The 23346-nt window shown below is 33.8% G+C and overlaps 1 protein-coding gene across 4 annotated transcripts in view; it reads left to right on the top strand.

The window, feature by feature from the left end:
- MIPOL1 (mirror-image polydactyly 1) overlaps positions 1-23346 on the top strand; it is a 470789-nt gene that overhangs the window by 56443 nt on the left and 391000 nt on the right. For all 4 annotated transcript variants that reach the window (XM_020991342.1, XM_020991354.1, XM_078150326.1 and 1 more), the window contains exons 3-4: positions 8030-8165; positions 9232-9311. In XM_020991342.1, coding sequence (XP_020847001.1) covers positions 8161-8165; positions 9232-9311 — 85 coding nt within the window. In that variant the 5' untranslated portion in view covers positions 8030-8160. The remainder of the gene's footprint in view (positions 1-8029; positions 8166-9231; positions 9312-23346) is intronic.

Below are 23346 nucleotides of genomic sequence, written 5' to 3' on the forward strand. Positions count from 1 at the left end.
GCAAAGTATTTCATAAATATGATCTCATTTTATTCTCACAATAATCCTTGGAGCTATTATCAACCCATTTTACAGATGAGGAAACTGAGGCTGAAAGAGGTTAAGTCACTTGCCCAAAGTTACATAACAAGTAAGTATTAGAGTCCAAATCTGAACTCAGGTCTTCCTGACTCCACACCTAGTACTTTATCCACTATGCCACTCAGCTGTCTGCCTATTAACCGTGAATCTGGATTCTGAGTGATTAACAGGACTATGCTTCATATCATTCTTAAACCAAAAGGAGGCATGGTATAATGTTTAGCATTTAAAAAAAAATTAGAAAGAAGAAATATTTCCTCTATAATTCTTACATTTAAAAATTAGCTGTTCTTTAAAGAATTTACATGCTGTTTCTTGTTTTTCTTTTCCTAAATGCTTTCTAGAGTCACTGTATACTGTTGAAGTTTTATGAGAATTCCAAAGTAAAATCAAGAGCTTCATTTTAACTTTACTTGTTTGTATATAACCAATTAATCAGTAAGTATTTATTAAGCATCCACTGTCAGACACTGTGCTAGGTACTGCAGATGCAAAAAAAAAAAATGCAGGCTCAAACACTTGACACTTACTAGCTGTGTGACCTTGGGCAAGTCACAACCCCTATGGCCTCACCAGAAAGCAAAAAAAAAAATCATTCCTTCAAGGAGTTTACATTCAGTCAGAGGAAACAATATATAGACCAGTACACGGTAATTAAAGTGTCTGAAGGAATAAGTCAGGAAATGCCTCATGAAAAAAAAATTGGGCTTGAGCTGAGCTCATGAGGAAAGTAAAGATTCTGAGAGGAAGAGTTAAGGCAAGAACTCATTCCAGCCATGGGAATAACCCTTGTAGATGTGAGGAGACAGGAGGAGTGTTTTGTGTGGGGAACAGGACATAGGCCACGGAACTACAGGTTTCATGTCTGGAGTCAGATTGTAAAGGGCTTCAAGTGCCAAAGCAATGAGTTTGTCTTTTATCCTGTCCTTCAGGAATGTTACCCTTTTTGGGGCGGGTAAAAGGGACTAGATTTTTTTTTTTTCTTCATCAAGGTAGGAAGCTCTAGAATAGGAAACATCCTCTGCCAACGTAGGTCTATTTGTCTCTTAAAATTATAGTTTGGGGGGTTATCTGAGGCCCTGAGAGGCTAAATAACTTTCCTGGAGTCACACAGCTAGTATATCAGTGGCAGGTCTTGAACTCAGCTCAAATAGACTGCCTTTCATAACAGTAGCCTTATAGAACTTTTAATCCAGACTCCTCATTTTATAGATAAGGCAAACAAAGCCCAAGAAAATTAAGAGACTTGCCCAAGTTTTTCTTGTTTCTTAATATGGTAATGGATTTGGGACAAGAATCTAGTGACTTAACTCCACGTCCATTATTCTTTTTCTTATAAATCACACTCTTTCCATTCTTTCTCTTCCATCCTCCCTCTCCCTAACATAATAGAATCACATCCAGTTTCTCTTTCTAAATAGATTCCTTTAACAGTTCTAGTGATAATAAGATCCGGAGGGCTTACTACCATGTCATCATCCCACATATGGATGTAAACAGTTTAATGTTGTTTATTCCCTTGTGATTTCTCATTCATGCTTACCTTTTTATACTTCCTTTGAGGCTTGTATTTAAATGTCAAATTTTCTATTCAGCTCTGGTCTTTTCAAAGAAATACTTTAAAGCCCTCTGTTTCATTAAATATCCTTTTTTCTTTTTTGCTTTGAAGGATTATACTCAATTTTTCTAGATTCTTAGTTGTAATCTTGGCTCCTTTGCCTTCCAGAATATCATATCCCAAACTCTCCTTTCCTTTGTTGTGGTACCTGCTAAATCTTTTGTGATCCTGACGGTAGTTCCATAGTATTTGAATTGTTTCTTTCCAGCTGATTGTAGTATTTTCTCTTTGATCAGTGAATTCTAGATTTTGGCAATGATGTTTTCATTTTGGGATCTCTTTTAGGAGGTGACTAGTGGATTCTTTCCATTTCTGTTTTGCCCTCCGTTCTAAGATATCTGGGCAGTTTTCCTTTAAAGTTTTTTGAAATATTATGTCCAAGGTGTTTTTTTTTTGTGGCCTTCAGGTAGTCAAATGATTTTAAATTCTTTCTCCTAGATCCGTTTTTCAGGTCAGTTGAGATATTTTTATGAGATATTTCACATTTTCTTATATTTTTTTTTGGTCTTTTGATTTTGCTTTATTGTTTCTTGATGTCTTTTGGAGTTATTAGCTTCCACTTGACCAAATTTTGATTTTTAGGAGTTATTTTCTTCATTATCATTATTATTATTTACCTCTTTTACTATGCAGTTAATTCTCTTAACATAGTTTTCTGGCATAACTCTCATTTCTTTTCCCAATTTATTCTCTATTGCTCTTATTTTTAAAAATCTTTTTTTTTTGCCATTTTAATTTTTAAAAAACTACCTTGAATTCTTATTAATTTTGTGTCTATTCTGCATTTTTTCTTTGAATATTTGCTTATAGTTGTTTTCAGGGCATTGTCTTCTCTGTGTCTTGAGCTTCCCTGTCATTGTAGCTTTTTGTTGTCAGGTTTTTTGTTTTGTTTTTGGTATTTGCTTATTTTTCAAGCCTAGCTGTTGATTCTTCCTTTTGAAGTTAGCAGATGATTTGTCTTGCAAATTAATGTTGTAAACTTTTGTTTCAGACAGGACAACATTAGACATATCATGAATCTCCTCAGGTTGTGTTTGGTTTATCCATCAATATCTTTACCTGTATATTGCCTTTTTCCTCTATTTTAGTCCAGGCACTTTAGTCCCTTTTATCAATCTGGTGAGTAGTCAAAAATACCCTTTTTAAAAAATTGTCAGCTTCCAATTTTTTCATTTTTTTATGCGTTAGTACACATTTCTTAGTCATTGGTGAAAATGCTCTTGATAGAGCCATGTAATGAGCCACTAGAGGTCACTACCTAAATTGGTGTTGATCATTTAACCTATACTCTGAGTTTGGTTAATTATTCATGAATACTTCTAATGGTAACTAACATCAAATCTGTTTCTATGAAACTTTTGTAATTATTCTTGTTACGTTCACTATTTTCAGCAAATGGTAAAAATGGACAATAAGAAGAGGTATTAAAATGGAGTTGGGTTTTCAGAACATGGCATGTTTGCTACCATATTATAATAACTAGTCCATTTGAAAAGTACTGACCTGTTAACTCTCCTAAACTTTCTCTGTTATGTGGTTTTTTATAGTAGACCATAAGAAAAAAAATCATTAAGTGACTTTTTTTCCTCTAAGGAAAACTTGTTTTGTGAAAGCACTGTGAGGTACAACTATGGGATTTTAGTTATTATGATGATGCTTCATTAAAAGAAGTATTTTAGAAAATTTTTTGTGATAACTTTTTAAATTGAAGTTATGTTCATACCAATTGGCCTTTTAGATAGATTTAACTTGCTTTGAACACTTGTGGACTTTTGATTTGCCAACAGTTTTTATTGGTTGTGTGGAAATGTAAATCTTTGTTTGAAGAAGTGTGCCCTTGCATCAGAACTTGGCATCCACATTGAATCTTAAGAAAACTGGCTGTTTGTTCCCTGGGGGAAACTATTCTAAAAGCTAATTTTGTTTTTATGTACTGTATCCTCCTAGATTAAGTGATTTAGGTTAGGTTGGCCTGGGGCAAAACGTTTCAGGATATTTTAGAAGATCCTGGTATCTAATTTACTCTCAGAAAATACTTTAGTTTTCAAGCTTTTCTTCCTTATCAATAGACTGTACAAACCTTTCCTTTCTCTCTCTCCCTCCCCAAAGGTGTGTGTGTGTGTTTGTGTTTGTGTTTACAGTGGTGAATATTAAAACTATTTTTGATGAATAAGGGATTTAATACAGTTGAGTGGTAGCTATAGTAAAATTGTCACACAAAACAAATTGATTCCTAAGGAGTTTTTTTCAGATTATAAGTTCCTGGAAAATAGGAACTTTTGGAGAGCCAGGCAGATGTGGGTAAAATACTAAATAGTATTTGCTTACTAAACAAGGTTACAGTTAGCTTACGTTTAGGCTCTCAAATTTTAAATTCTTATTAGATGTTTTAAAGCCATTGCAGTCTTCACCAAATCTTCTTTTATGTTGAGCTACTTAAACTCATATTTTGAAATCCAGACATTTTTCATCATTTTTATTTAAGTATTATTAGAAAAATGTATGCTTAACCATTTGATGTATGCTATGTAGGTCAAAGGTGTAGTCACAGAAGCTTATTCAAACAAGAACAGATTAATGCACTGTTTCTCAAAATAATATTAAAAGAAAATTGCAAAGAGGCACAGGGAACTGCCCTCACAAAGTATTCCCTTCCCTCTGGTACCAGGTGGACCTCCTATAGAGTGAGTGAGTGCCCTGTACTCTTCTGTACTCTATTCTCTGTTTTCTAGGCTTTTCTAGGCCTAACCCTATGCTCGCCAAGGGGTATACATACTAATTGTAATACATTCTTTATTCCTTCTAATTTTCTTTTATATAAAGAAACTTTAAGAATCATCTGCATTAGTGTTTTGGAAGTATATCATGGCCTGGAAATGTCCAGCAATCAGTGATCTAATGTAGATGACACAGTTATATCCAGAAATGGAACAGTGTAAAATGAAACTTTAATTCTGCAAAATACAGGTGTTGTATTGTTTTTTAAATACAGGTTTAATAAATAAATTTTAATGAAGACGCTATTAGCATTTTTCAGGCCATAGGGAATGTCAAAATTTCATTTGATTTTAGATTGACTTGTGCATACAGGTACAGACTATTTGTATTACAGACACCTCTGTATTACAGATACAGTACTGTAGCTGACCTAGACCCTTTTCTTAGTTTCGCACTCTTGGAGCCAATATACACAAACTCAAATAACTAAACTAAAATGAAACCTGGAAGAAAATACTATCCAACCTTGTTAGCCAAAAACATTTGCCAAGATGCACATTTCATAGAGGAAAGGTGCAAATTTAAAAATAAATAGCTGGTTGGCATTACCCATAAGAGCTTAAAATGCCAAACTACACGTCTGTTGAAAATAAACATTAGTTATTTTTTAAAAAGGAATATATTGTTAATTAGCAAAGGACTAACTGAAAAGAAGGAAAGACTTAGGGAGATTTGAGTCAATTGGAACTTAAATTTTTTTTTAGTACTCCAAAAACAGGGAACAATGTTATAACTCTTGGGGGGGGGGGGTGTAATTTATTTTTGTTGACTGATTTTAACTTCTTTACTAGTGAGAAGTTGTCATAGTTTCATAATATTCATGATTAATTTTTTTCTATGAACAAGTACTTTATTTGCAAATTAAGACTAACTTGAAGGTTAATAGGAGTGAAAGAAGTTTAACCTAACATGTACCTATATGGATTGATTTGTAATCATATTGGAAAATTTTAAAATGAAGTACAGAAGTGAATTTTTCTTTGAAAATTTTCCAAACAAGTTTTCTTTTTCTTGTGGTGTGATATTCACTATATGCTTAGAGATTTTAAAGTTATATACTTTGATATTTTTTAAAGACTTTCATTTTTAAAAACCTTATTCATATAATTAAGTGTACATTGTTAAATCATATTAGTGTTAAAGTAGACTAATGTCTTTTTATTTGAGAAGAATAAGATAAAAATGATAGTTTTTTTTATTTTGAAAAGCACATTTTAAAAACTTGTATAAACTTAAGCTTTTGTCATCTACTGTTTAAAGTTAACTTAAGGACAAACAATATTTTATGATGGATTTAATTCCTTTGTTCTTGAAATTGTTAGTGTTTAAAATAAACATATTTTAATATTTACCTGTTTACTCAAAGCACGGAACAATAATACTGCATTTATTTAATATGTATACAGTTTAATTGTTTTAATCATTAGAAGTATTTTAAAGAATATGAAAATGTGCCATTAAATCTTTTTAAGGAGTTTTTTCCAGTTTAATGTCTAAATCCAAATTCATAAAGAGTTGGAAAAATGAGATGTCTGAGCTATAGGATTCACAGGGATTTCATACGAAGCCTATTTAATCAGGGTAACACTGTTATTAATATTCATCAAGTCAGCTGGAACACAAATGACAGACTATGGAGTCTGTTTTTTTAACTTGGTGAATTTATTAAAAGCAGCTTAAAAAATTAATGGAATTTAAGTAAATTTGTTGGATATGAAAATCTAGTTAGCAGGAAAAAATCTTTGTAGAACTTTCTTTAAGATCATTTTGCATTGATACCATTAGACAGATTTCATTGGTAGTAAAAGTAGGAAGATGCATGAATGGTCATTTAAAAGGATTTAAATACATTGGCACGTTAATTTTTACATGAATAATAAGTAGTTTCCAAAAGCAATTAACTTACAGTGTACAAGATTTTAATAGGAAAATAAGCCTTTGACATCAAAGGAGCTTTAAACTTAGTGACAGGACTTTCAAGTAATTTGACCTATTTGATTTTTACAGTTTCTGCTGTAGCTGTTTTCAAGCGTATTTATGTTTATGCATGAGAAAAGTAACTAGATAAAAATAGTTTGATGCCCTCCAAATCCTAGTAAAGCTAAACATTTGTGGCAGTAGTTCTGGTGAAGGTCTGAACATTTGCCATACTTTTTTAGAATGAATATTATTAGAGAATATCTTCTCTTCTGAGGTAAGTCAAAGGTAAGGTAGCAGTTTGTCACAATGCTAAATACAATACATCTCAATGCAGCTTGAGAGTTTGTTTCCAGTTTTTTAAAACAATAGCAGAATGTTATATTTTCAGTGTTTACAATATAAACTCTCCAGTCCTGTCCAGTTATTTTTGTAGTACTCTGATTATTTCTAGCAAGTATATTACTTCTGAGGGTCCAGCTATGTATTACATATAATTTCTTTTGTTGATCTGTTTTCTTTCTTTCTAGATTTCCGAATTGTGCTTTTTGTTACCTATATACTGTATTTGTGCTTAACGTACAAGAAATAATTTTGAACTGAAAGTTGTTATTAAGGTTAAATCCAGTTTGTAGACTCTATTTTCCTGGAGATGATTTTCTATTGCACATTTTTTGTTTTTAAAATTAAAATTCATTGTGTTATTAATTGGATCTGGCTTATGGAAGAATATAGAATTTAACTTTAAAACTGAATTAGCTTCTGTACAACCACTTGGACATGAATTAGAATACCCAATGTGTCAAGAATTTCCCTTAAAATTACTCAGTTACTTTTCAGTCTTACATGGAAGCATTGTAAAATATTTTAATAAATATTTTTTATATTCAGTGTTACATGGCATTTTTGCTAGACTTCAGGAAGTTCTACATGATGTTATCTAAAGCTATATGTCATTGGCTTATTAAGCATATCATATTAAGCACATACACCTCTACAGTGGGGGTGATGGCTCCACAAGTAGTTTTTTTGTGCTTCAGTGACATTCATTAATATGTCCAGGAGAGGGCAGCATTTTCCTATACCAGGTACATACTGTAAAAGAACATGCCCTGCTTACACTGTCAGTGTTTCTTGTAATTACTCCCAGTATATTTGTTGCTTGCTTATGAATTAACTTGCATTTATGGAACTAAATCATTCCAATCATTTAATTACACCTGAGGAGCTGAACTATAATTGCTTGCTTCCAACTAGGATCTGATATGGCTTGAGCAGTATTAATTTGGTGTTTACTTTTCTGAGTGCTAAAAGCATTAAAATGATTGTGCAATGGGATTACATTTTACTAATTGCTGGCATTCATTAGCTGGGTAAATGGCAAAGAATAATGACTGTATATTGTAGAAGGATAAAATTATGGTTTTAAATAGTATATTACCAGCACATTAAGGCCCCTAAGACATGTTTTTAAATACTCCAGAGGTTATTAAATACTGTATTTTCTTCATGTCTTGCTATATGAATCTATTATTAAAAGAGTCCAATTATTATTAACCTTTTGGGCAATATGTAGGGAAGTGGCTTCATTGACTGAAACATTTCTTTGATATTAATAACCTTATATATTTTCAGCTAATCCAAAAGCAAATGTGGAACTTAGAAAAAGATTGCCAACTCCAAATCAACACAGTTACAGAGAATTAGAAAAGGAAAAGCTTACAGCTTCATTTGAGGACTTTTGTAAAGAACTCTGTGTGCTATATATGAGGTAACTGCTATTTTTTTTTCCACTGTTAGAAAACTAAAACATTTTAAAAATAGCTTTTGTCAGGTACACATTTTTAAAAAATGTAAGTAAAAGATAATTCCTGTATGTTTACAATTAAAGGTGGTCTAAAGAAACCTTATCAATCTTCACAATTTTTTTTTAAATCTAAGGTTTAGAAATAAAAGACTATTCAATTTTTGCTATAGAAAGGTGAGTGGGTAGGTTGCTTCCACTCCTAGAATTATACAAGAAGCTTTTAATAATTGATTCTTCTTTGCTGTCCTGCAACGATATGTTTAAAATGTAAACGTGTAGAAATTAAAACTTTTAACACTATTACAAATGACTTTTTGTAGAAGAATGAATGTTTTAGTTCTTATGCACTAGTCATCTATTAATACTCTTAACTTTTGAACATATGTGACATTTTTCTTGGAAAGTTATAATAGGTCCCCAAGTTGGAATTTTAGGTTTGGATAGAACAAAAGTCATTGGTGTTTATAATGTGTTATATTAGATACGTTACTGAGTTTTATTTATGTACATTTTAAATTTCCATTCTATATTACAACTATGATCATGTAAAAAGTTAATAAATCTGGAAGTTCTAAAGGAATATGAAAATATCATTTGATGTATAATTTTTTAAAATTTTTCCTAAATTTTAAATAAATATGAAATACCTTAAATACTATAGCAATTTTTAGTCTGTATATCTTAAGTTATAGGTTTAAAAGGGGAATTTTTCACAAATTTGTAGCTCTAATGAACTCCCCTCCCCCACTAAATCATTAGGTAAATTAAAGCATATTCCAGTTAAGGTAATGAGTTCATTAAAAAACTGAACAATTTGACTAAATTATTGACAGTGCAATTGTAAAGAAAATAGCCTTTTTCTTGAGAAAAACTATTTACATCAAATGTAAAAATAACCAATTTACTGCCCTAGTAAAAATATTTTAGCAAGCCATTTGTCTTATAAATTCTGTGTTAAACAAAGCTAAGGAATAGGCTTGTTCTGATATATTGTTTTAAGTTTATTTATCTAGAGTTGGCTTTACTTTAGCTTTAAAATCTTGGAGCAACAATCAGTGACGGTGCCAGATCAAACAAGTTCAGAAGTACAAATGGAGAACTGGTCAAAAGGTAAGAACTTTTAAGGTGTTAATATGTAACCCCAGGTGTTGTACTTGTGCAAGGATTGTGGAATATGTTTGTTCTTGCTAATATATTAAAGACTGTGTGTTTGTTTGTGTGTGTGTGATTAGGGGAATATTCATTTTTCCTTGTTGCATGTAAAAACTGTTGGGGGGACAACATTTAATATTCTCAAAAAAGAAATCTTAGAGTATATATTAAGGAAAATATGAATCTCCTTAATTTTTTTAAAGTGATGCTTTCCATTTAGTACTGTACTGTGAAACTTTGATGTCTAGTACTCCCTTCCAGCATTTTAGTCCAACAGTGTTCAGGTAACTTTTCCTTACGTATAACATTGTTTTAAAGATTTGTCTGACAAATGTTCACCAGAACAGTTTCTGCTTACGCTTTTTCAAAAGATTAAGCTGACCAAAATCTTGATATAGACAAATACAATATATAGTTGTCTTATAAAATGTATTACAGATAACAGAGAAGACTATCACTTCACAAATTCAGCCTACGTAGGACAGGAATGAAATATTTTTGAGTCAAAAGGAGTATAAGCTATAACTTTGAAATGTATTTTATAATTCTGTCCTTGAGGGAAATGTCATCATAGATCAACAGAAGATCCTGGCTTTTCTGAATTTCAAAGTTTTTTTTTTAAGTCCTAATATTTTGCTAAACATTTTAAAGTTCATCTTTCTACAGTCCTGTGGAAATTGCTAATATAATTTTTGGATAGACATCTCTAATAAAGCATAAGTTTATATTTTGGGAGTTGATAGTTCAGGTATTCTCTTTTTAAAGAATTTTAAAAGTATGTAGTTTATTAAAATTTAAAACCTTTAGGGGTCACTATGTGCTAAGAAAGGTTAAAAAGGTTAACTGCGCTATAGTGATTAACCAAAGAAAATTAAATCATCTATACGTTAAATATTTTCTGTCTGTGACAAAATAGTGAAGATATCAGAGTTTTTCAAAGCTTAGAGAAGCTGTAGATAATATTTTAATTTCCTGAATTTCTTTCTTTAAGATAATTTCTGGCTTTTGTTATTTCATAATGTATATGTAAAGAGCTGTGTTGCTTAGTTATATTAAATTTTATTTCAAATGTTTAATTGAGTTTTATTGTCTTTACATCACAGTCATTTTCTATACTGTCCCCTCTATAATGTTTTTCTGCAACCTTTCAGTTGTCATGGGATACATGGCCTAAAAAATGGGTTTTGAATCTAAAAGTCTGGTATGCACGTAGTGTACTCTTCATAAAAATAAATAAATTATTGCTTTATAATTTTTAAGTCAGACTGGAAGGAAATAGGAGAAAGGACGTTGAAAATGTTTTAGTCTAATTATGTGTGACTAAATTGTTTCAGGAAATAATTTACTGCCTTGTGATTACATTAAAAGTAATAGCTAGATTGACTTGCATTTGCTGAATGAATTACGTTAAAGTAAAAGTTGAAATTACTAAATTGTTTTCAGTGAACATAGTAACAGCACCATCTCTCTAAACAAGCAATTAAAAGAACCCAAAACATTGTGTTTCACACACTTTATTTCATTGGATCTGTGATCTTCTCGGTTGTGGGTATTCCGTCCAAGGGTGGAACTCTCCCTAGGCCTTCTCATCCTCTGTGACTCTTGGACACATCTTCCTATACATCTTCTGGAAGAGCTCCACTCATAGTGCTACCAGACTATATGGCCTTTCCTTACTCTTACTTCATGAATGGCCCATCTCTTTTTTATTCAATATACCTCTTTAATGATATATTTTATGCCACTTGTGAATAATTTTTCATCAATAATATATTACAATTTAAAGTCTTCAAAGTGTGGTATTTCATGATAAGCCTTTTATTTGATCCTTGGAAAAAAGAACATGAAAATAACAGTAAATGTGATAAGTGGAATAACATCTATCTATCTCTAAATGACTTAGATATGTTAATATTAATAAATAGAAATATTTGAAATTTATTTAAATTTTATAGAGGTACGGTTTATATGATCATATACATAAAACAGGGATGCCTTTAAAATTCATAAATACTTGATATAGCACATATTTTATTATAGATGATAGCATATAGAACTAATGGTATTCATTTAGAGTAAAAAAAACTTTTGCCAGTATTGAAATTTCTATTTCAATTCAATTCAAAATCTCAACACTAATGGTATCCTAGAAGATTTTATATGCATTTTATAGCAAATATGAATTTGATTATATTTCATTATCCATGTGCCTTAGGAGAGGTTAAAAAAGACATGTCTTAGGGCTGATTAAATTTACTGTTTATCTCCATAGGACCTAGTTTAATAGAGTGATAGTGGCTTCTCACACATTACCATCTAAGAATACTTGAGAGAGTGGTTCAGGACCATTGGCAGCTAGCCAAAAAAGAGTGATTCATTTCCAGGGGAAATGTGCAGACTCCAATTGAAAAACGATTGAGGATATAGTCTATTATGGAAAAGAAATCCATTCCTTTAAATACATTTATTAAATCAAGTTGACTTCTGGGGATATCTGATTTTATACCTTCTATGACTGTGATATTACTTTAGGCGTAAATATAAAAACTGACCAAAACAAAACAGCATTTCAAAGAAGACTAAAATTTGTAATATGTAAAGTTTGTAATAAACTTTATATTGAAATAATAATTTCTGTTATTAATAATTTATGTTAATTAGTAGGAAAATTTTTATAAGGAAAAGTAATACAATTTTAATTTTAAATAACGTTTAAATGAGCAAACATTGTGCCCAAGTCTGTGCTCGCAGAATTACATAGTATAATTAATGGTTCGGAAATCCTTCTCTGGGAACCTACTTCATTTTTAGGGTTTTTTTGATTTCAGAGCTTTGAATCAGCAAAAATTGATTCACATGTTTAAGTTTATTAATGGTTAGTCCATGCTTCTGCTAGTTGAAATTATACTAGTATAATGATTCTTAACCGTTTTTGTGTCATGACTCCCGTTGGCAATCTGGGGAAACCTATGGATCCTCTTTCAGAATAATGTCTTTAAATCCATTAAATGAAAAAATAGGATTAGAAAAAAAATTATATTTAAATAAGGATAAATACTTTCCCCCCATTTCCAAGTTCATGGACCCTTTGGAAGGTTCTCTGGAGAATCCCTGTACTAATGTTACTACTCCTAATAAAATCGAAATAGTAGATTTTTATCTGAAGGTTGTCTATTAATTTATTTATGTGCTTAATAATTTTTGTAAAGTATAAAAATTGAAAAATAATCTTACAAAACTTATAATATTGTATCAGCTCTTTTAAATGTCACTTAATGAATTCATATTGTCATTTTGCTTTAAAAAGTTTATGAGTATCAAGCCTTTGAGTGATAATTACCAGAAAATATTTTTGTTGCTTTTGGAATTGTACAAGGAAAAGAAATATAAACTTAAAATCAGATGAATGTATACCTTGAAATTTTGATGATAAAATTTATTTTGTAGTTCAGTGTTCTAATCTGCAATTTGGAGGATTTTTTGCTTCTTTGTAAATGCCATGAAAAGGCTGAGAAAGTAATTAAAACACATATTGGATTTTTCATATTAATATTGAGTTCATAGTGATCATCTTTGTTTTGGGAAGTCTGTAATTTTTAGCAATGAACAATATTAAGTTAAAATTATTTTAGTATTATATTTATTGTTACCTAATTAGCCAGCATAGCTATTTTAAGTGTAGATAAATAGTATGTAGTATCTTACATAACATCTTAAGAATTAAATGAATGTGAAGAACTTTTATAATATGATAAACATTAAGTATATATTTTATTCAAAATTTCTTCTTTAAATCATATTCTCTTCTTCTCCCCTCTCAAAAGTTCAGAAACATAAAGTCCTGCCTCTTTATGACAATGAGATCACATTTCCTATTAGTTTTGTTGAACTAGCCAAAATACATTGACTCTATAAGATTGGAAAAACAGAGCAAATACTTCCTACCCAAGGGTTCAGGGCTTATTCCCTTTGTGTGCGCAAATGTTTCAACTTGCATACATGGTATGAACATAGATCTATATGTAGATCTTCATACATGGTATGAGGTATACTATAGAGTACATTACCAAGTAAAATTGGTGCAAAGAATTTTTGTAATTTGAAACTCTTCCCATTTTTATTGTGCTCCATTGTTTTTAAGTAAATGTTAGTGTCATGATAGATCAAATGGTGGTCTTAGTCTTCCTTTCTCTGTCATTTTCAGGAGAATTATAATTAATAATATTTACAATATAAGAAATATGATTGTTTCTGCCTAGAAAATATTGCTTGTATTTTATTATCCACTAGTACAGAGCTTAAGATCAGGACAGGGCTGCATTAGGACAGGTAAGATGAGCAAATACATAACAAAAAATTTTCATTAAAAAAGCAGTCCTTGATCTCCAGGGAATGCAATAGACTATCATCAGAGGGTTCACTTGCATCTTTAATAGACCATTTGCCCTGTGTGAATTTTTTTGTTGGCCCCTTATTATTGTGAGTGACCTTTTCCTTTTTTTTCCTTTACCAATAGTGGTCATCTAAAATGAACAATTAATTAAAAAAAGAAAGACATTACTTTTCTAAGACTATTCGGCCAAAAATTTTTGGCACTTTCACATTTTAAAATGTTAGACATAACAGTATATTTGTAACAGTGTGCAACATTTTACTAAGAGCCTAAGTAGTGAAAGAGAATGTACCTTTTCCTTTTATTTATTTGTTTTATGGAGAAAAGGGTAAATTTGAATAGAACAACCAATTTTCAATTTGAAAATTATTTAATAATTCTACATAAACAGTATTGATAGTGTGAAACCCTATATTTAAACTAACCATAATTATGAGTGATAAACAGAATATTTATCTATCCCTTATGAGCTGCTGCTGATATGTAAATTTATTCTTTGACTCTGCACAAATACACTTTTGAGCTACTGCTTAAACACTTTGAGTTCCTTAGCCAAACAGTTTTAATGATGCTTCTAATATTATGAAAGTGTGACATTTGATGAATACTTTGTGTAGTTGTGATATCTGGGAATATGTAAACAAAAAAAGAGGACATCTGAGTCATCATGCAACACCTAGATAATGTATAATTTTACTGTCTATAGCCATCTTGACATTTTTTTATCTTCCAAAGGCAGGTTTCATTTGGAATCTTAATCTGAGATTTATTTGGTGGGTCTTGAAATCATAGCTAGGGTTCCCACAGGAAATGGTCCATCCACCAACAGATTAAATGGCAGTCCTGCAGTTGTTAGGGGAGTTCTGCATTTAACACACATGCATACTCATTCAGCAGCACTGTGGAGAAAAATTAAAGTAGTAACCCAGGTTTAGGAACAATGTAGCTAAAAAGTCCCATATTTGCTGAATGACAAAGGGTTATATAGCAGCATTTCATTTTATTATTCGTGCTTGAATTTCTTGTTTGCTTTGTTGAGTCTGCTGACGAATACTAATAAATGCCTGCAACAATCCAGACGAGAGATGCCTGGCAACAAAGCTATGCAGTGGACCTCCCTGATCTTCTCCAGTTCACAACCTGACCTTTTGAAAAATTGGCTGGGCTAAGCTGCAGAATTTGGGTGTAATGGTTATTGTTAACTCCAGCTTTAGGATTTATTAATTTGTGTGATCAAGACTTACCTATACTTCAAAGTTTCAAAAGACCAAACACAATCATCCACCCATTAGAACTAACATTGTGTTTCAGTGAATCCCACTTAGTATCTGACTGGTGATTCTTTTATTTTGATGTGTTCAGAATCTAAAGATGCTTTTAAAGTAGAACTGTGTGAGACATGTATAAAGAAGATCTGGGGTTTTCTCTATAGCTAATATGGAGGTGCGGGTAGGGTAGACTTGTAGTAATGAATTGCAAAATTGCTTTTTAATGCCAGAGAAAATGTGTTTGTTCACACACACATACAATGAGTTACTTACAAATATTATGATTAAGATTAGTACTTATTTTAAGAATTTGTTGTTTTAAAAAAAATAACCTGTTATATTTAGGGTGATGGACTTTTAAAAAGTTCATATATTCTCTGTTAAATAAGTGTATGTAATATGTGTGTGTGTGTGTATATATATATATATATATATATATATATATATATATTAATTGTACTTGTGATAAGAAAAATGGGGAAATATTGAAAGAGTTAGAAATGTAATGTATAATTTACTACTCATATAACCAATTTAAAAGTATTTATGATAACAAATCATGTTTTATAAGATGAAATAAAATTTAAATAAGACTGAATTTTGGCCTACTTAAATTCTGGAGACTTCATGAAAAAATATTTTACAACCTCTTAAATTAGCTCTTTTATTACTATTAAAATCAGTTCAATAAAATTTGTCAAACATCTAATATCTGCATGATAGTGATCAGAAGGCAAAAGAGAAACAACTTCTGCCCTCAAGGAGGTTACTTTCTACTGGGAAGAAATGTACACAGATAAGTTTGTACAAAATAAATGTGAAATAATTTTTAGGAAGGTAAGGAAAGACCGTTAACTACTTTTTAAAGTAGATCTTGTGCTAGAAAGTTACATTGTTTTAAAATACGTGTGACCAACTTAATTCAAGCATACTAGTTTTTTTACTCATAGTTAACCAGTTTAACACAATTAAGCACTTATATAATATGCTTAATAAGTATATAAATGAATAGATGAAAAAACATATTAAGCACTTATTATGAGCAATGTAATTTGTTAAGTGCTTGTGATAAAAATAGAAGAGCAAGATAGCCCTTTCTCTCAAGGAGTTCACATTTTAATAGGGAAAGATAATTTTTTTTGAGACAGAAACTCTATCTCACTCTGGACTGAAGTGAAGCAGCCATTTATGGGTGTGATCAGCACAGGAGCTTTAAACCATTCCATTTTCCCAATTTGGGCTAGTTCACTTTTCCTTAGGCAGTTGTCCCCTTTGTCTCCATCCTTCTCCCACCCGCCTCACCATTTTGTTGCCAGATTTAGTTGAGATACCTGTTTGGCATAGTTTACTACAGCTCAGAACTCACAAGCTCAAGTGATCCATCAGCTTTAGCCTTCCTTGTAGCTGGGATTACAGGGCTGAAATCTCAATTGATGTGGTCAGGGAACACCCAGAATACAATCACAGAGATTAAAATAGGCATTTTAGTAATTAATTATCCTACAACCGTACAATAGTATGTGAAGAAGTCTTTAATGAATTTGAGAGGATTATGAAGCCTTGGCTGACATTATACTAGAAACATCTTGTGATTGGCCTGCATATAAAAGAAATAAGTGTTTCAGATGAGAGAAGGAGGAAAACTCCGTACCTGCACCGGAAGGCAGCAAAGTTGTGGGATGAAGGGGTATTTTCTTTGCATCTTGACAGGAGCAGAGACTTAACTTCCTAAGACAAATAAGGATGTGAAGAGACAATCATCCATATGAGGAGACAGCTTTAGAGTGTAATCTCTGATCACAGAGGGAACTTTTTGCTAAGGACATAAGAAAGGAGCTGACCCTAGGACCCTAGGTGAGCCTTTTGCCCATCAGAGATGATGTATCACACGGGAGCATTTTGACGACTCACTAAAGCAGTTCTTAGGCAGGCAGCAGGGTGGCACAGTGAGATAGAGGACTAGGACCGGAGTTAAGAAGACCTGAGTTCAAATATGACCTCAGACACTTACTGGTTATGCAGCTCTGGCCAAGTCATTTAACTTCTTCCTGTCTCAATTTCCTCAACCGTAAAATAAGGATGGTTATAGTACCTACCTCACAGGGTTGTTGTGAGGAACAAGTAGATTCCTTCTCAGTATGTTTTTAAAGGCATACAATTAATTACAAAAGAAACCAATTACAGACAGTTCTCACTTTATATAAATTTACATTATGTGAATTCGACTTTAAGAAAAGAATAATGAAAGAAATAAATCCACATTCCAAAAAAAACCCCACCTATATTAACTTTATTTGCAGTACTGTGTTCTCTCCCTTTCTCTCTCTCTGTCTCTCTCTCTCTTTCTCTCTTTCTCTCTCTCTCTCACTCTCTCTCTCTCTCTCTCTCTCTCTCTCTCTCTCTCTCTCTCTCTCTCTCTCTTTTTCTGGTCCTGCCCTTCAGTTTGGCATTCTGGGGCCTCCCAACCTCCCACAGAAGGAAAAAAAAACCCAAACCCTTAAAAAATCCTCCTAGTGAAAGCCCCACTCCTCCTACCTACCAGCATGTCAGTCCCCACTTGTCTCCTGTCAGTCTATGTTCTGGTATGTATGTCTGTCCCAGGTCTCATGTGCTTGAACCATGTATCAACTCTTTTCCTGCCTTCTCTCCTTCCCTCCCTTCCCTACCTCCAGGCAAATTGACATTACCGCACAAATCACTTTATACAGAAGTCTGTGGAATGATCCACTTAAGTAAAGCAAGAAGTATACTAAAATATAGTGATCAAAATAAATATATTTTCAAAAAGCCTCTGGACCCTCAGTTAAGAACTCTTACTCTGAAGGGAGAAATGATTTTCAGGTCTTGTAGTATCACGTTTTATGAGTTATCCATTGCCATCTACCTATACATTCATACATACATATATATATGTGTGTGTGTGTGTGTGTGTGTGTGTGTGTGTGTGTGTGTGTGTGTATGTGCTTTCCATGGATGTTGTGTATATTTTTTGGAGAATACACCTGGCCTTTTGGGGAAATGTTTTATACCAGTTGTCATTACTGTCTTGTTAAATGCCTTTGCTGATAGGAAGCATGACAGTAGGGTCTAGGGGGCTCTTGTAGTAGGAGTAGCCACCTATAGGGCATCTCCTTTAGGGATCCAGACTACCAGTTCCAATGCAAATGCCAGTTAGGAAAGCATGTTAAAGAGGGTGTCACATATGAATAACTGCAAATGAGTATATTTTACTCATGTATAAATTAGCAAATAACTACATTGGAATAGTGTAATTATTATGAAAGAATCCATGGGTAAAATGAGACATGTGAGACATGATTCCTCCTAGTTCTAAGCAAGGTCAAAACCAGTCACTTTTAAAAATACATTGTGTAGATCAAGGGCTCTTAACTTGGGGTCCATGATCTTGTTTTTAAAGATATTTTGCGGGCAGCTAGGTGGCACAGTGAATAAAGCACTGGCCCTGGAGTCAGGAGGACCCAAGTTCAAATCCGACCTCAGACACATAACATTTACTAGCTGTGTCACTCTGGGCAAGTTACTTAACCCCAATTGCCTCACTATACGTATACATACATACATACATACATACATACATACATACATACACACACACATACACATATATATGTGTATGTGTGTGTATATATACATATATACATATGTATACACATATATATAACTTTTAACATAATGGATTCTTTTTGTAATCCTGTATATTTTATTTATGTATTTTAAAATAATTGTTCTGAGAAGGAGTTCATGACACAAATACAGTTAAGAACCCTTGGTCTCTAAATAGATCAAACTTAAAAATTAATGTCTTCTTTTTGAAGGAGGCTCTTTATTATGCAGCAAGAGTTAGTACCTGTAGGTTGGGGGAAAGAAGAAGAAAAAGCTCTCAGAGATGGAAGACTAAGCCATTTCAAACAATTATAGACTAGTTATATAGAGAGAAAAGTTCAGCGAAAAAATGAAGATGATGGGAAATACCATTCCCAAATGTAAAAGCTTTCTAATTTGAAGTAGTAGTGCTGGTCTGAGTTATGAAGTTATACTTCTTCCGCTGCTGATCTTGTGCCATATTTTACATGTGAGGTAGAAATAATAGCCTAATCCCCCGTTCCCATGCAAGTTTGGTTAGTTTTTCCTTAAAAGGTATTGAGATCATCCTTGAGATGTCATTGGCTTTGATAATTAATTAATAACTCAGGCTATTGATATCACTTCCTATTTGCCTGAGTACAAAATAGCAGGGAGGATCTCCATTTTTACTCTGTTGGTTGCATGGCAGATCACCATGGACAACACCAAGGCAGGGGAACTTTGCTCAGCTGAATCAATTTAAAGTGGCCTTAGTACATATCCTTTCCTTCCATATCCTTTACTTGGTAAGTAAATCTTTTGTCAACTATTGAATGACCTCGTGTCTCATTTTGTCCTAATACTGAACATAAACTAGTAGGGGGCTGGCATGAGTCAGACCCTGCCCAAAATAGTGTGCCCTCACTAGCCTCCCTTTGGAGCTCTAGGTATGGGGGGAATTCTTTCAATCTAATAACGTCCCAAGAACAGAGAGTAGTCTTAAGAGTCAGGTGCTGATTCAGATTAGATATGAGCATAGATGGTATAGGTACTTCCTCAAATGGAGCTTCTGGAAAGGAACTCATCAGTTAGAAGATGGGGCTAGAGAAATGGAGATATCTCTAATGTGAGAAGGCTGTAGGAGTCTACTTGGAAGATTAGTTTGGAGAGTTATTAATTGAATTGGTTCAGTGCAAATGAATTAAACATCACCAGGGAAAAAAGGAAAAGAAATAATGAATCAATAGCAAGAAGCTCTAGAATGCTTCAAGAGAATTAGGAAAAGGTTAAGAGGGAAAAAGGATGGAAATTAAGTCTGAAATTAGGATGGAAATTGAAGCTTTCAAAGAATTCAGTAAACAAGAGAGTAGCCAGTTTATTTTTTTTGGGGGGGGGTTAGGCAATGGGGTTAAGTGACTTTACCATGGTCACACAGTAAGTGTTATGTGTCAGAGCCCAGATTTGAACTGAGGTCCTCTTGAATGCAGGGCCGGTGCTCTATCCACTGTGCCACCTAGCTGCCCCAAGAGAGTAGCCAGTTTAGAATGAATGAATGAATGACAGTTTTTCCAAGATAGAGGCTCTAAAAAAGTAAATACGGAGCTCAGAAATATGGATTTGAAAGGAAAATAGACAAACTGAAGCAATGAAAGTATACAAGTTCTTAACAAATCAAAGAGACTGACCTTGAAGACAGAATGTGCAGAGATAATAGGAACATCATAAATCTCCCAGAAAAATATGCATATTATACTACAGGAAATTTTTTTTAAATTGTCTAGAATTATTGAAAACAGAACATGATATTGGTCAATACACTCAGTGGATTAAGAGGAATTTAAACATCAGAAACCTAGGGAGTGTTGCCACATGCAACCAAGTGGAAAAATTTCTGAGTTTAAGGTCAAACAACAAATTTTCTTGGTAGCTAAGAGAAACACATTTAACTGTCATTGAAAGTCACCTTAAGGGGGTGGAACCAAGATGGCAGAGTGAAAGCAGTGACCTGCTTGAGCTCTCCCCCCAAACCCCTCCAAATACTCATAAAAAATAGCTCTAAACAAATTCTGAAGCAGCAGAACCCACAAAAAGAGTGAAACAAATTTCCAGCCCAAGACAACCTGGATGATTGATCAGAAAGGTGTATAGCGCCGGGCTGGGAGCATAGCGCAGTGCAGTGTGGGCGCGCAGGCCGCAGCAAACCTGGAGCAGGCCTCAGAGGACTGAATCGCGGGCAGCTGTGGTGGTTTCCAGACTTCTCAATCCACGAATGCCAAAGACCACTTAGAAGGTCAGTGGGAAAAGTCTGTTTCTGTCGGTGGTCAGAGAGGAGGGTGGGGTCTCAGCTCCATTCCCCAAGAGCCTGGCTCTGAGGGGGGCAGCTGCTTCCCGAGCTTCTGGCCCTCAGACTGAGGGGGAATCCAGTGGCTGATCAGAGAGGGACTGCAGGGATCTCTTTGCCAGTGCTGAGGCAAGAATCTCTTGCTTTGCCCGTGTGTGGATCTGGGTCACAGTTCTGGGCGGCAGTGCTGGGGGTGAGGAGGAGCGCTGGCACAGTGGAGCTTGTAGTGGCTGTGCAGAGGAACCCCTCCTCACAATTACAGGACAGAAAGGAATGCTTGTGGTCACAGGCCAGGAAAGGAGTAAACACCTCACCCCTTATCATACCACCTCGGAAGAACTGAAAATTTACAGGTCCCTACAAGTATCTCTGAAAACAGCTACACAAACCCCTGAAGATTGGGACAGTACACTCTCCACATTGGAAGCAGACTCAGTTTTGGTTTTCTTCTTGAGGACGGTGACCATATTAAGAGCTCGTAGTGAGAATCTGCTTCCTTATTCTTCTTCATGACTATGGTAGCTGGGGAGCAGATGGACCAAAGAGGCAAGCCCTTGGTGACATGGACGTCTCCCCTCTTCACAGGCTCTGCACCTCCAGCTGGTTTGCATAGGAACATAATCAAGAAACATCAGGAAGTCATTGAAAGCTGGGTTGCTGTTCCTCTTCTCCATCATCATTCTCGCACTTGGCTCTAGCCCTTTCCCAATGCCTCTTCATGGTGTGGAGTTTAAACAAGGAGTTTAAAACTCAAGTAATTGGCTGGGATCATGAGCAAGAAGCGCAAAAAGAGTCAGACTATATTATCTTACTTTGGTGAAAAAGATCAAAATATACAACCAGAAGACAACAAAATCAAAGCTCCTACATCCAAAGCCTCTAAGAAAAATATGAATCAGTCGCAGGCCTTGGAAGAACTCAAAAGGGATTTTGAGAAGCAAGTAAGGGAAGTGGAGGAAAAACTGGGAAGAGAAATGAGAGTGATGCAAGAAAATCATGAAAACAAGTCAACAGCTTACTAAAGGAGACCCAAAAAAATACTGAAGAAGATAACACCTTAAAAAATAGCCTAACCCAAATGGCAAAAGAGGTCCAAAAAGCCAATGAGGAGAAAAATACCCTAAAAAGAAAAATTGGCCAAATGGAAAAGGAAGTCCAAAAGCTTACTGAAGAAAATACTTCCTTAAAAATTAGAATAGAGCAATTGGAAGACAGTGACTTTATGAGAAATCAAGACACTGTAAAACAAATCCAAAAGAATGAAAAATTAGAAAACAATGTGAAATATCTCATTGGAAAAACAACTGACCTGGAAAATAGATCCAGGAGAGAGAATTTAAAAATTATTGGACTATCTGAAAGCCATGATCAAAAGAAGAACCTAGACATCATCTTTCAAGAAATTATCAAGGAAAACTGCCCTGATACATTAGAACCAGAGGGCAAAATAGAAAGAATCCACAGATCTCCCCCTGAAAGAGATCCCTGAAGGAAAACTCCTAGGAATATTGTAGCCAAATTCCAGAGTTCTCAGGTCAAGGAGAAAATATTACAAACTGCCTGAAGGAAACAATTCAAGTACTGTGGAAACACTATCAGGATAACACAAGATTTAGCAGCTTCTACATTAAAGGGCCTCAGGGCATGGAATATAATATTCCGGAGGGCAAAGGAGATAGGATTACAACCTATTATCCTCTTTCCCAATCTGCCCTCCTATCACCCCCCTGCTCTCTTGTCCCCTTCTCCCCCTATTTTCTTGTAGGGTAAGACAGATTTCCATACCCAATTGAATGTGTATGTTATTCTCTCCTTAAGCCAAATCCTATGAGAATAAGATTCCCTCATTCCCTCTCACCTTCCCCTGTTTCCCCTCCACTGTGAGAGCCTTTTCTGTGTTTTTTTTTGTGAGATAATTTACCCCATTCTACCTCTCCCTTTCTTCTCCGAGTCTCATCCTCTCTCATCCCTTAATTTTATTCTCCAGATATGACCCCTTAATCTTCAACTCACCCTGTGCCCCCTATCTATATATACATACAATTTTTTTCCTTCAACTACCCTAATACTGACATTTCTCATGAGTTATAAATATCATCTTTCCATGTAGGAATGTAAACAGTTCAATCTTAATAAGTCTCTTATGATTTCTCTTTCCTGTTTACCTCTTCATGTTCCACTGGAGTCCTGCATTTGAAAGTCAAATTTTCTGTTTAGCTCTGGTCTTTTCATCAGGAATGCTTGAAAGTCCTCTATTTCACTGAATATCCATTTTTTCCCCTGAAGGATTATACTCAGTTTTGCTGGGTAGGTGATTCTTGGTTGTAATCCTATCTCCTTTGCCCTCCGGAATATTATATTCCATGCCTTGAGGCCCTTTAATGTAGAAGCTGCTAAATCTTGTGT

This window comes from Phascolarctos cinereus, unplaced genomic scaffold (assembly GCF_003287225.1).
Source record: "Phascolarctos cinereus isolate Bilbo 61053 unplaced genomic scaffold, phaCin_HiC Scaffold_2;HRSCAF=192, whole genome shotgun sequence".
Classification (NCBI taxonomy): Eukaryota; Metazoa; Chordata; class Mammalia; order Diprotodontia; family Phascolarctidae; genus Phascolarctos; species Phascolarctos cinereus.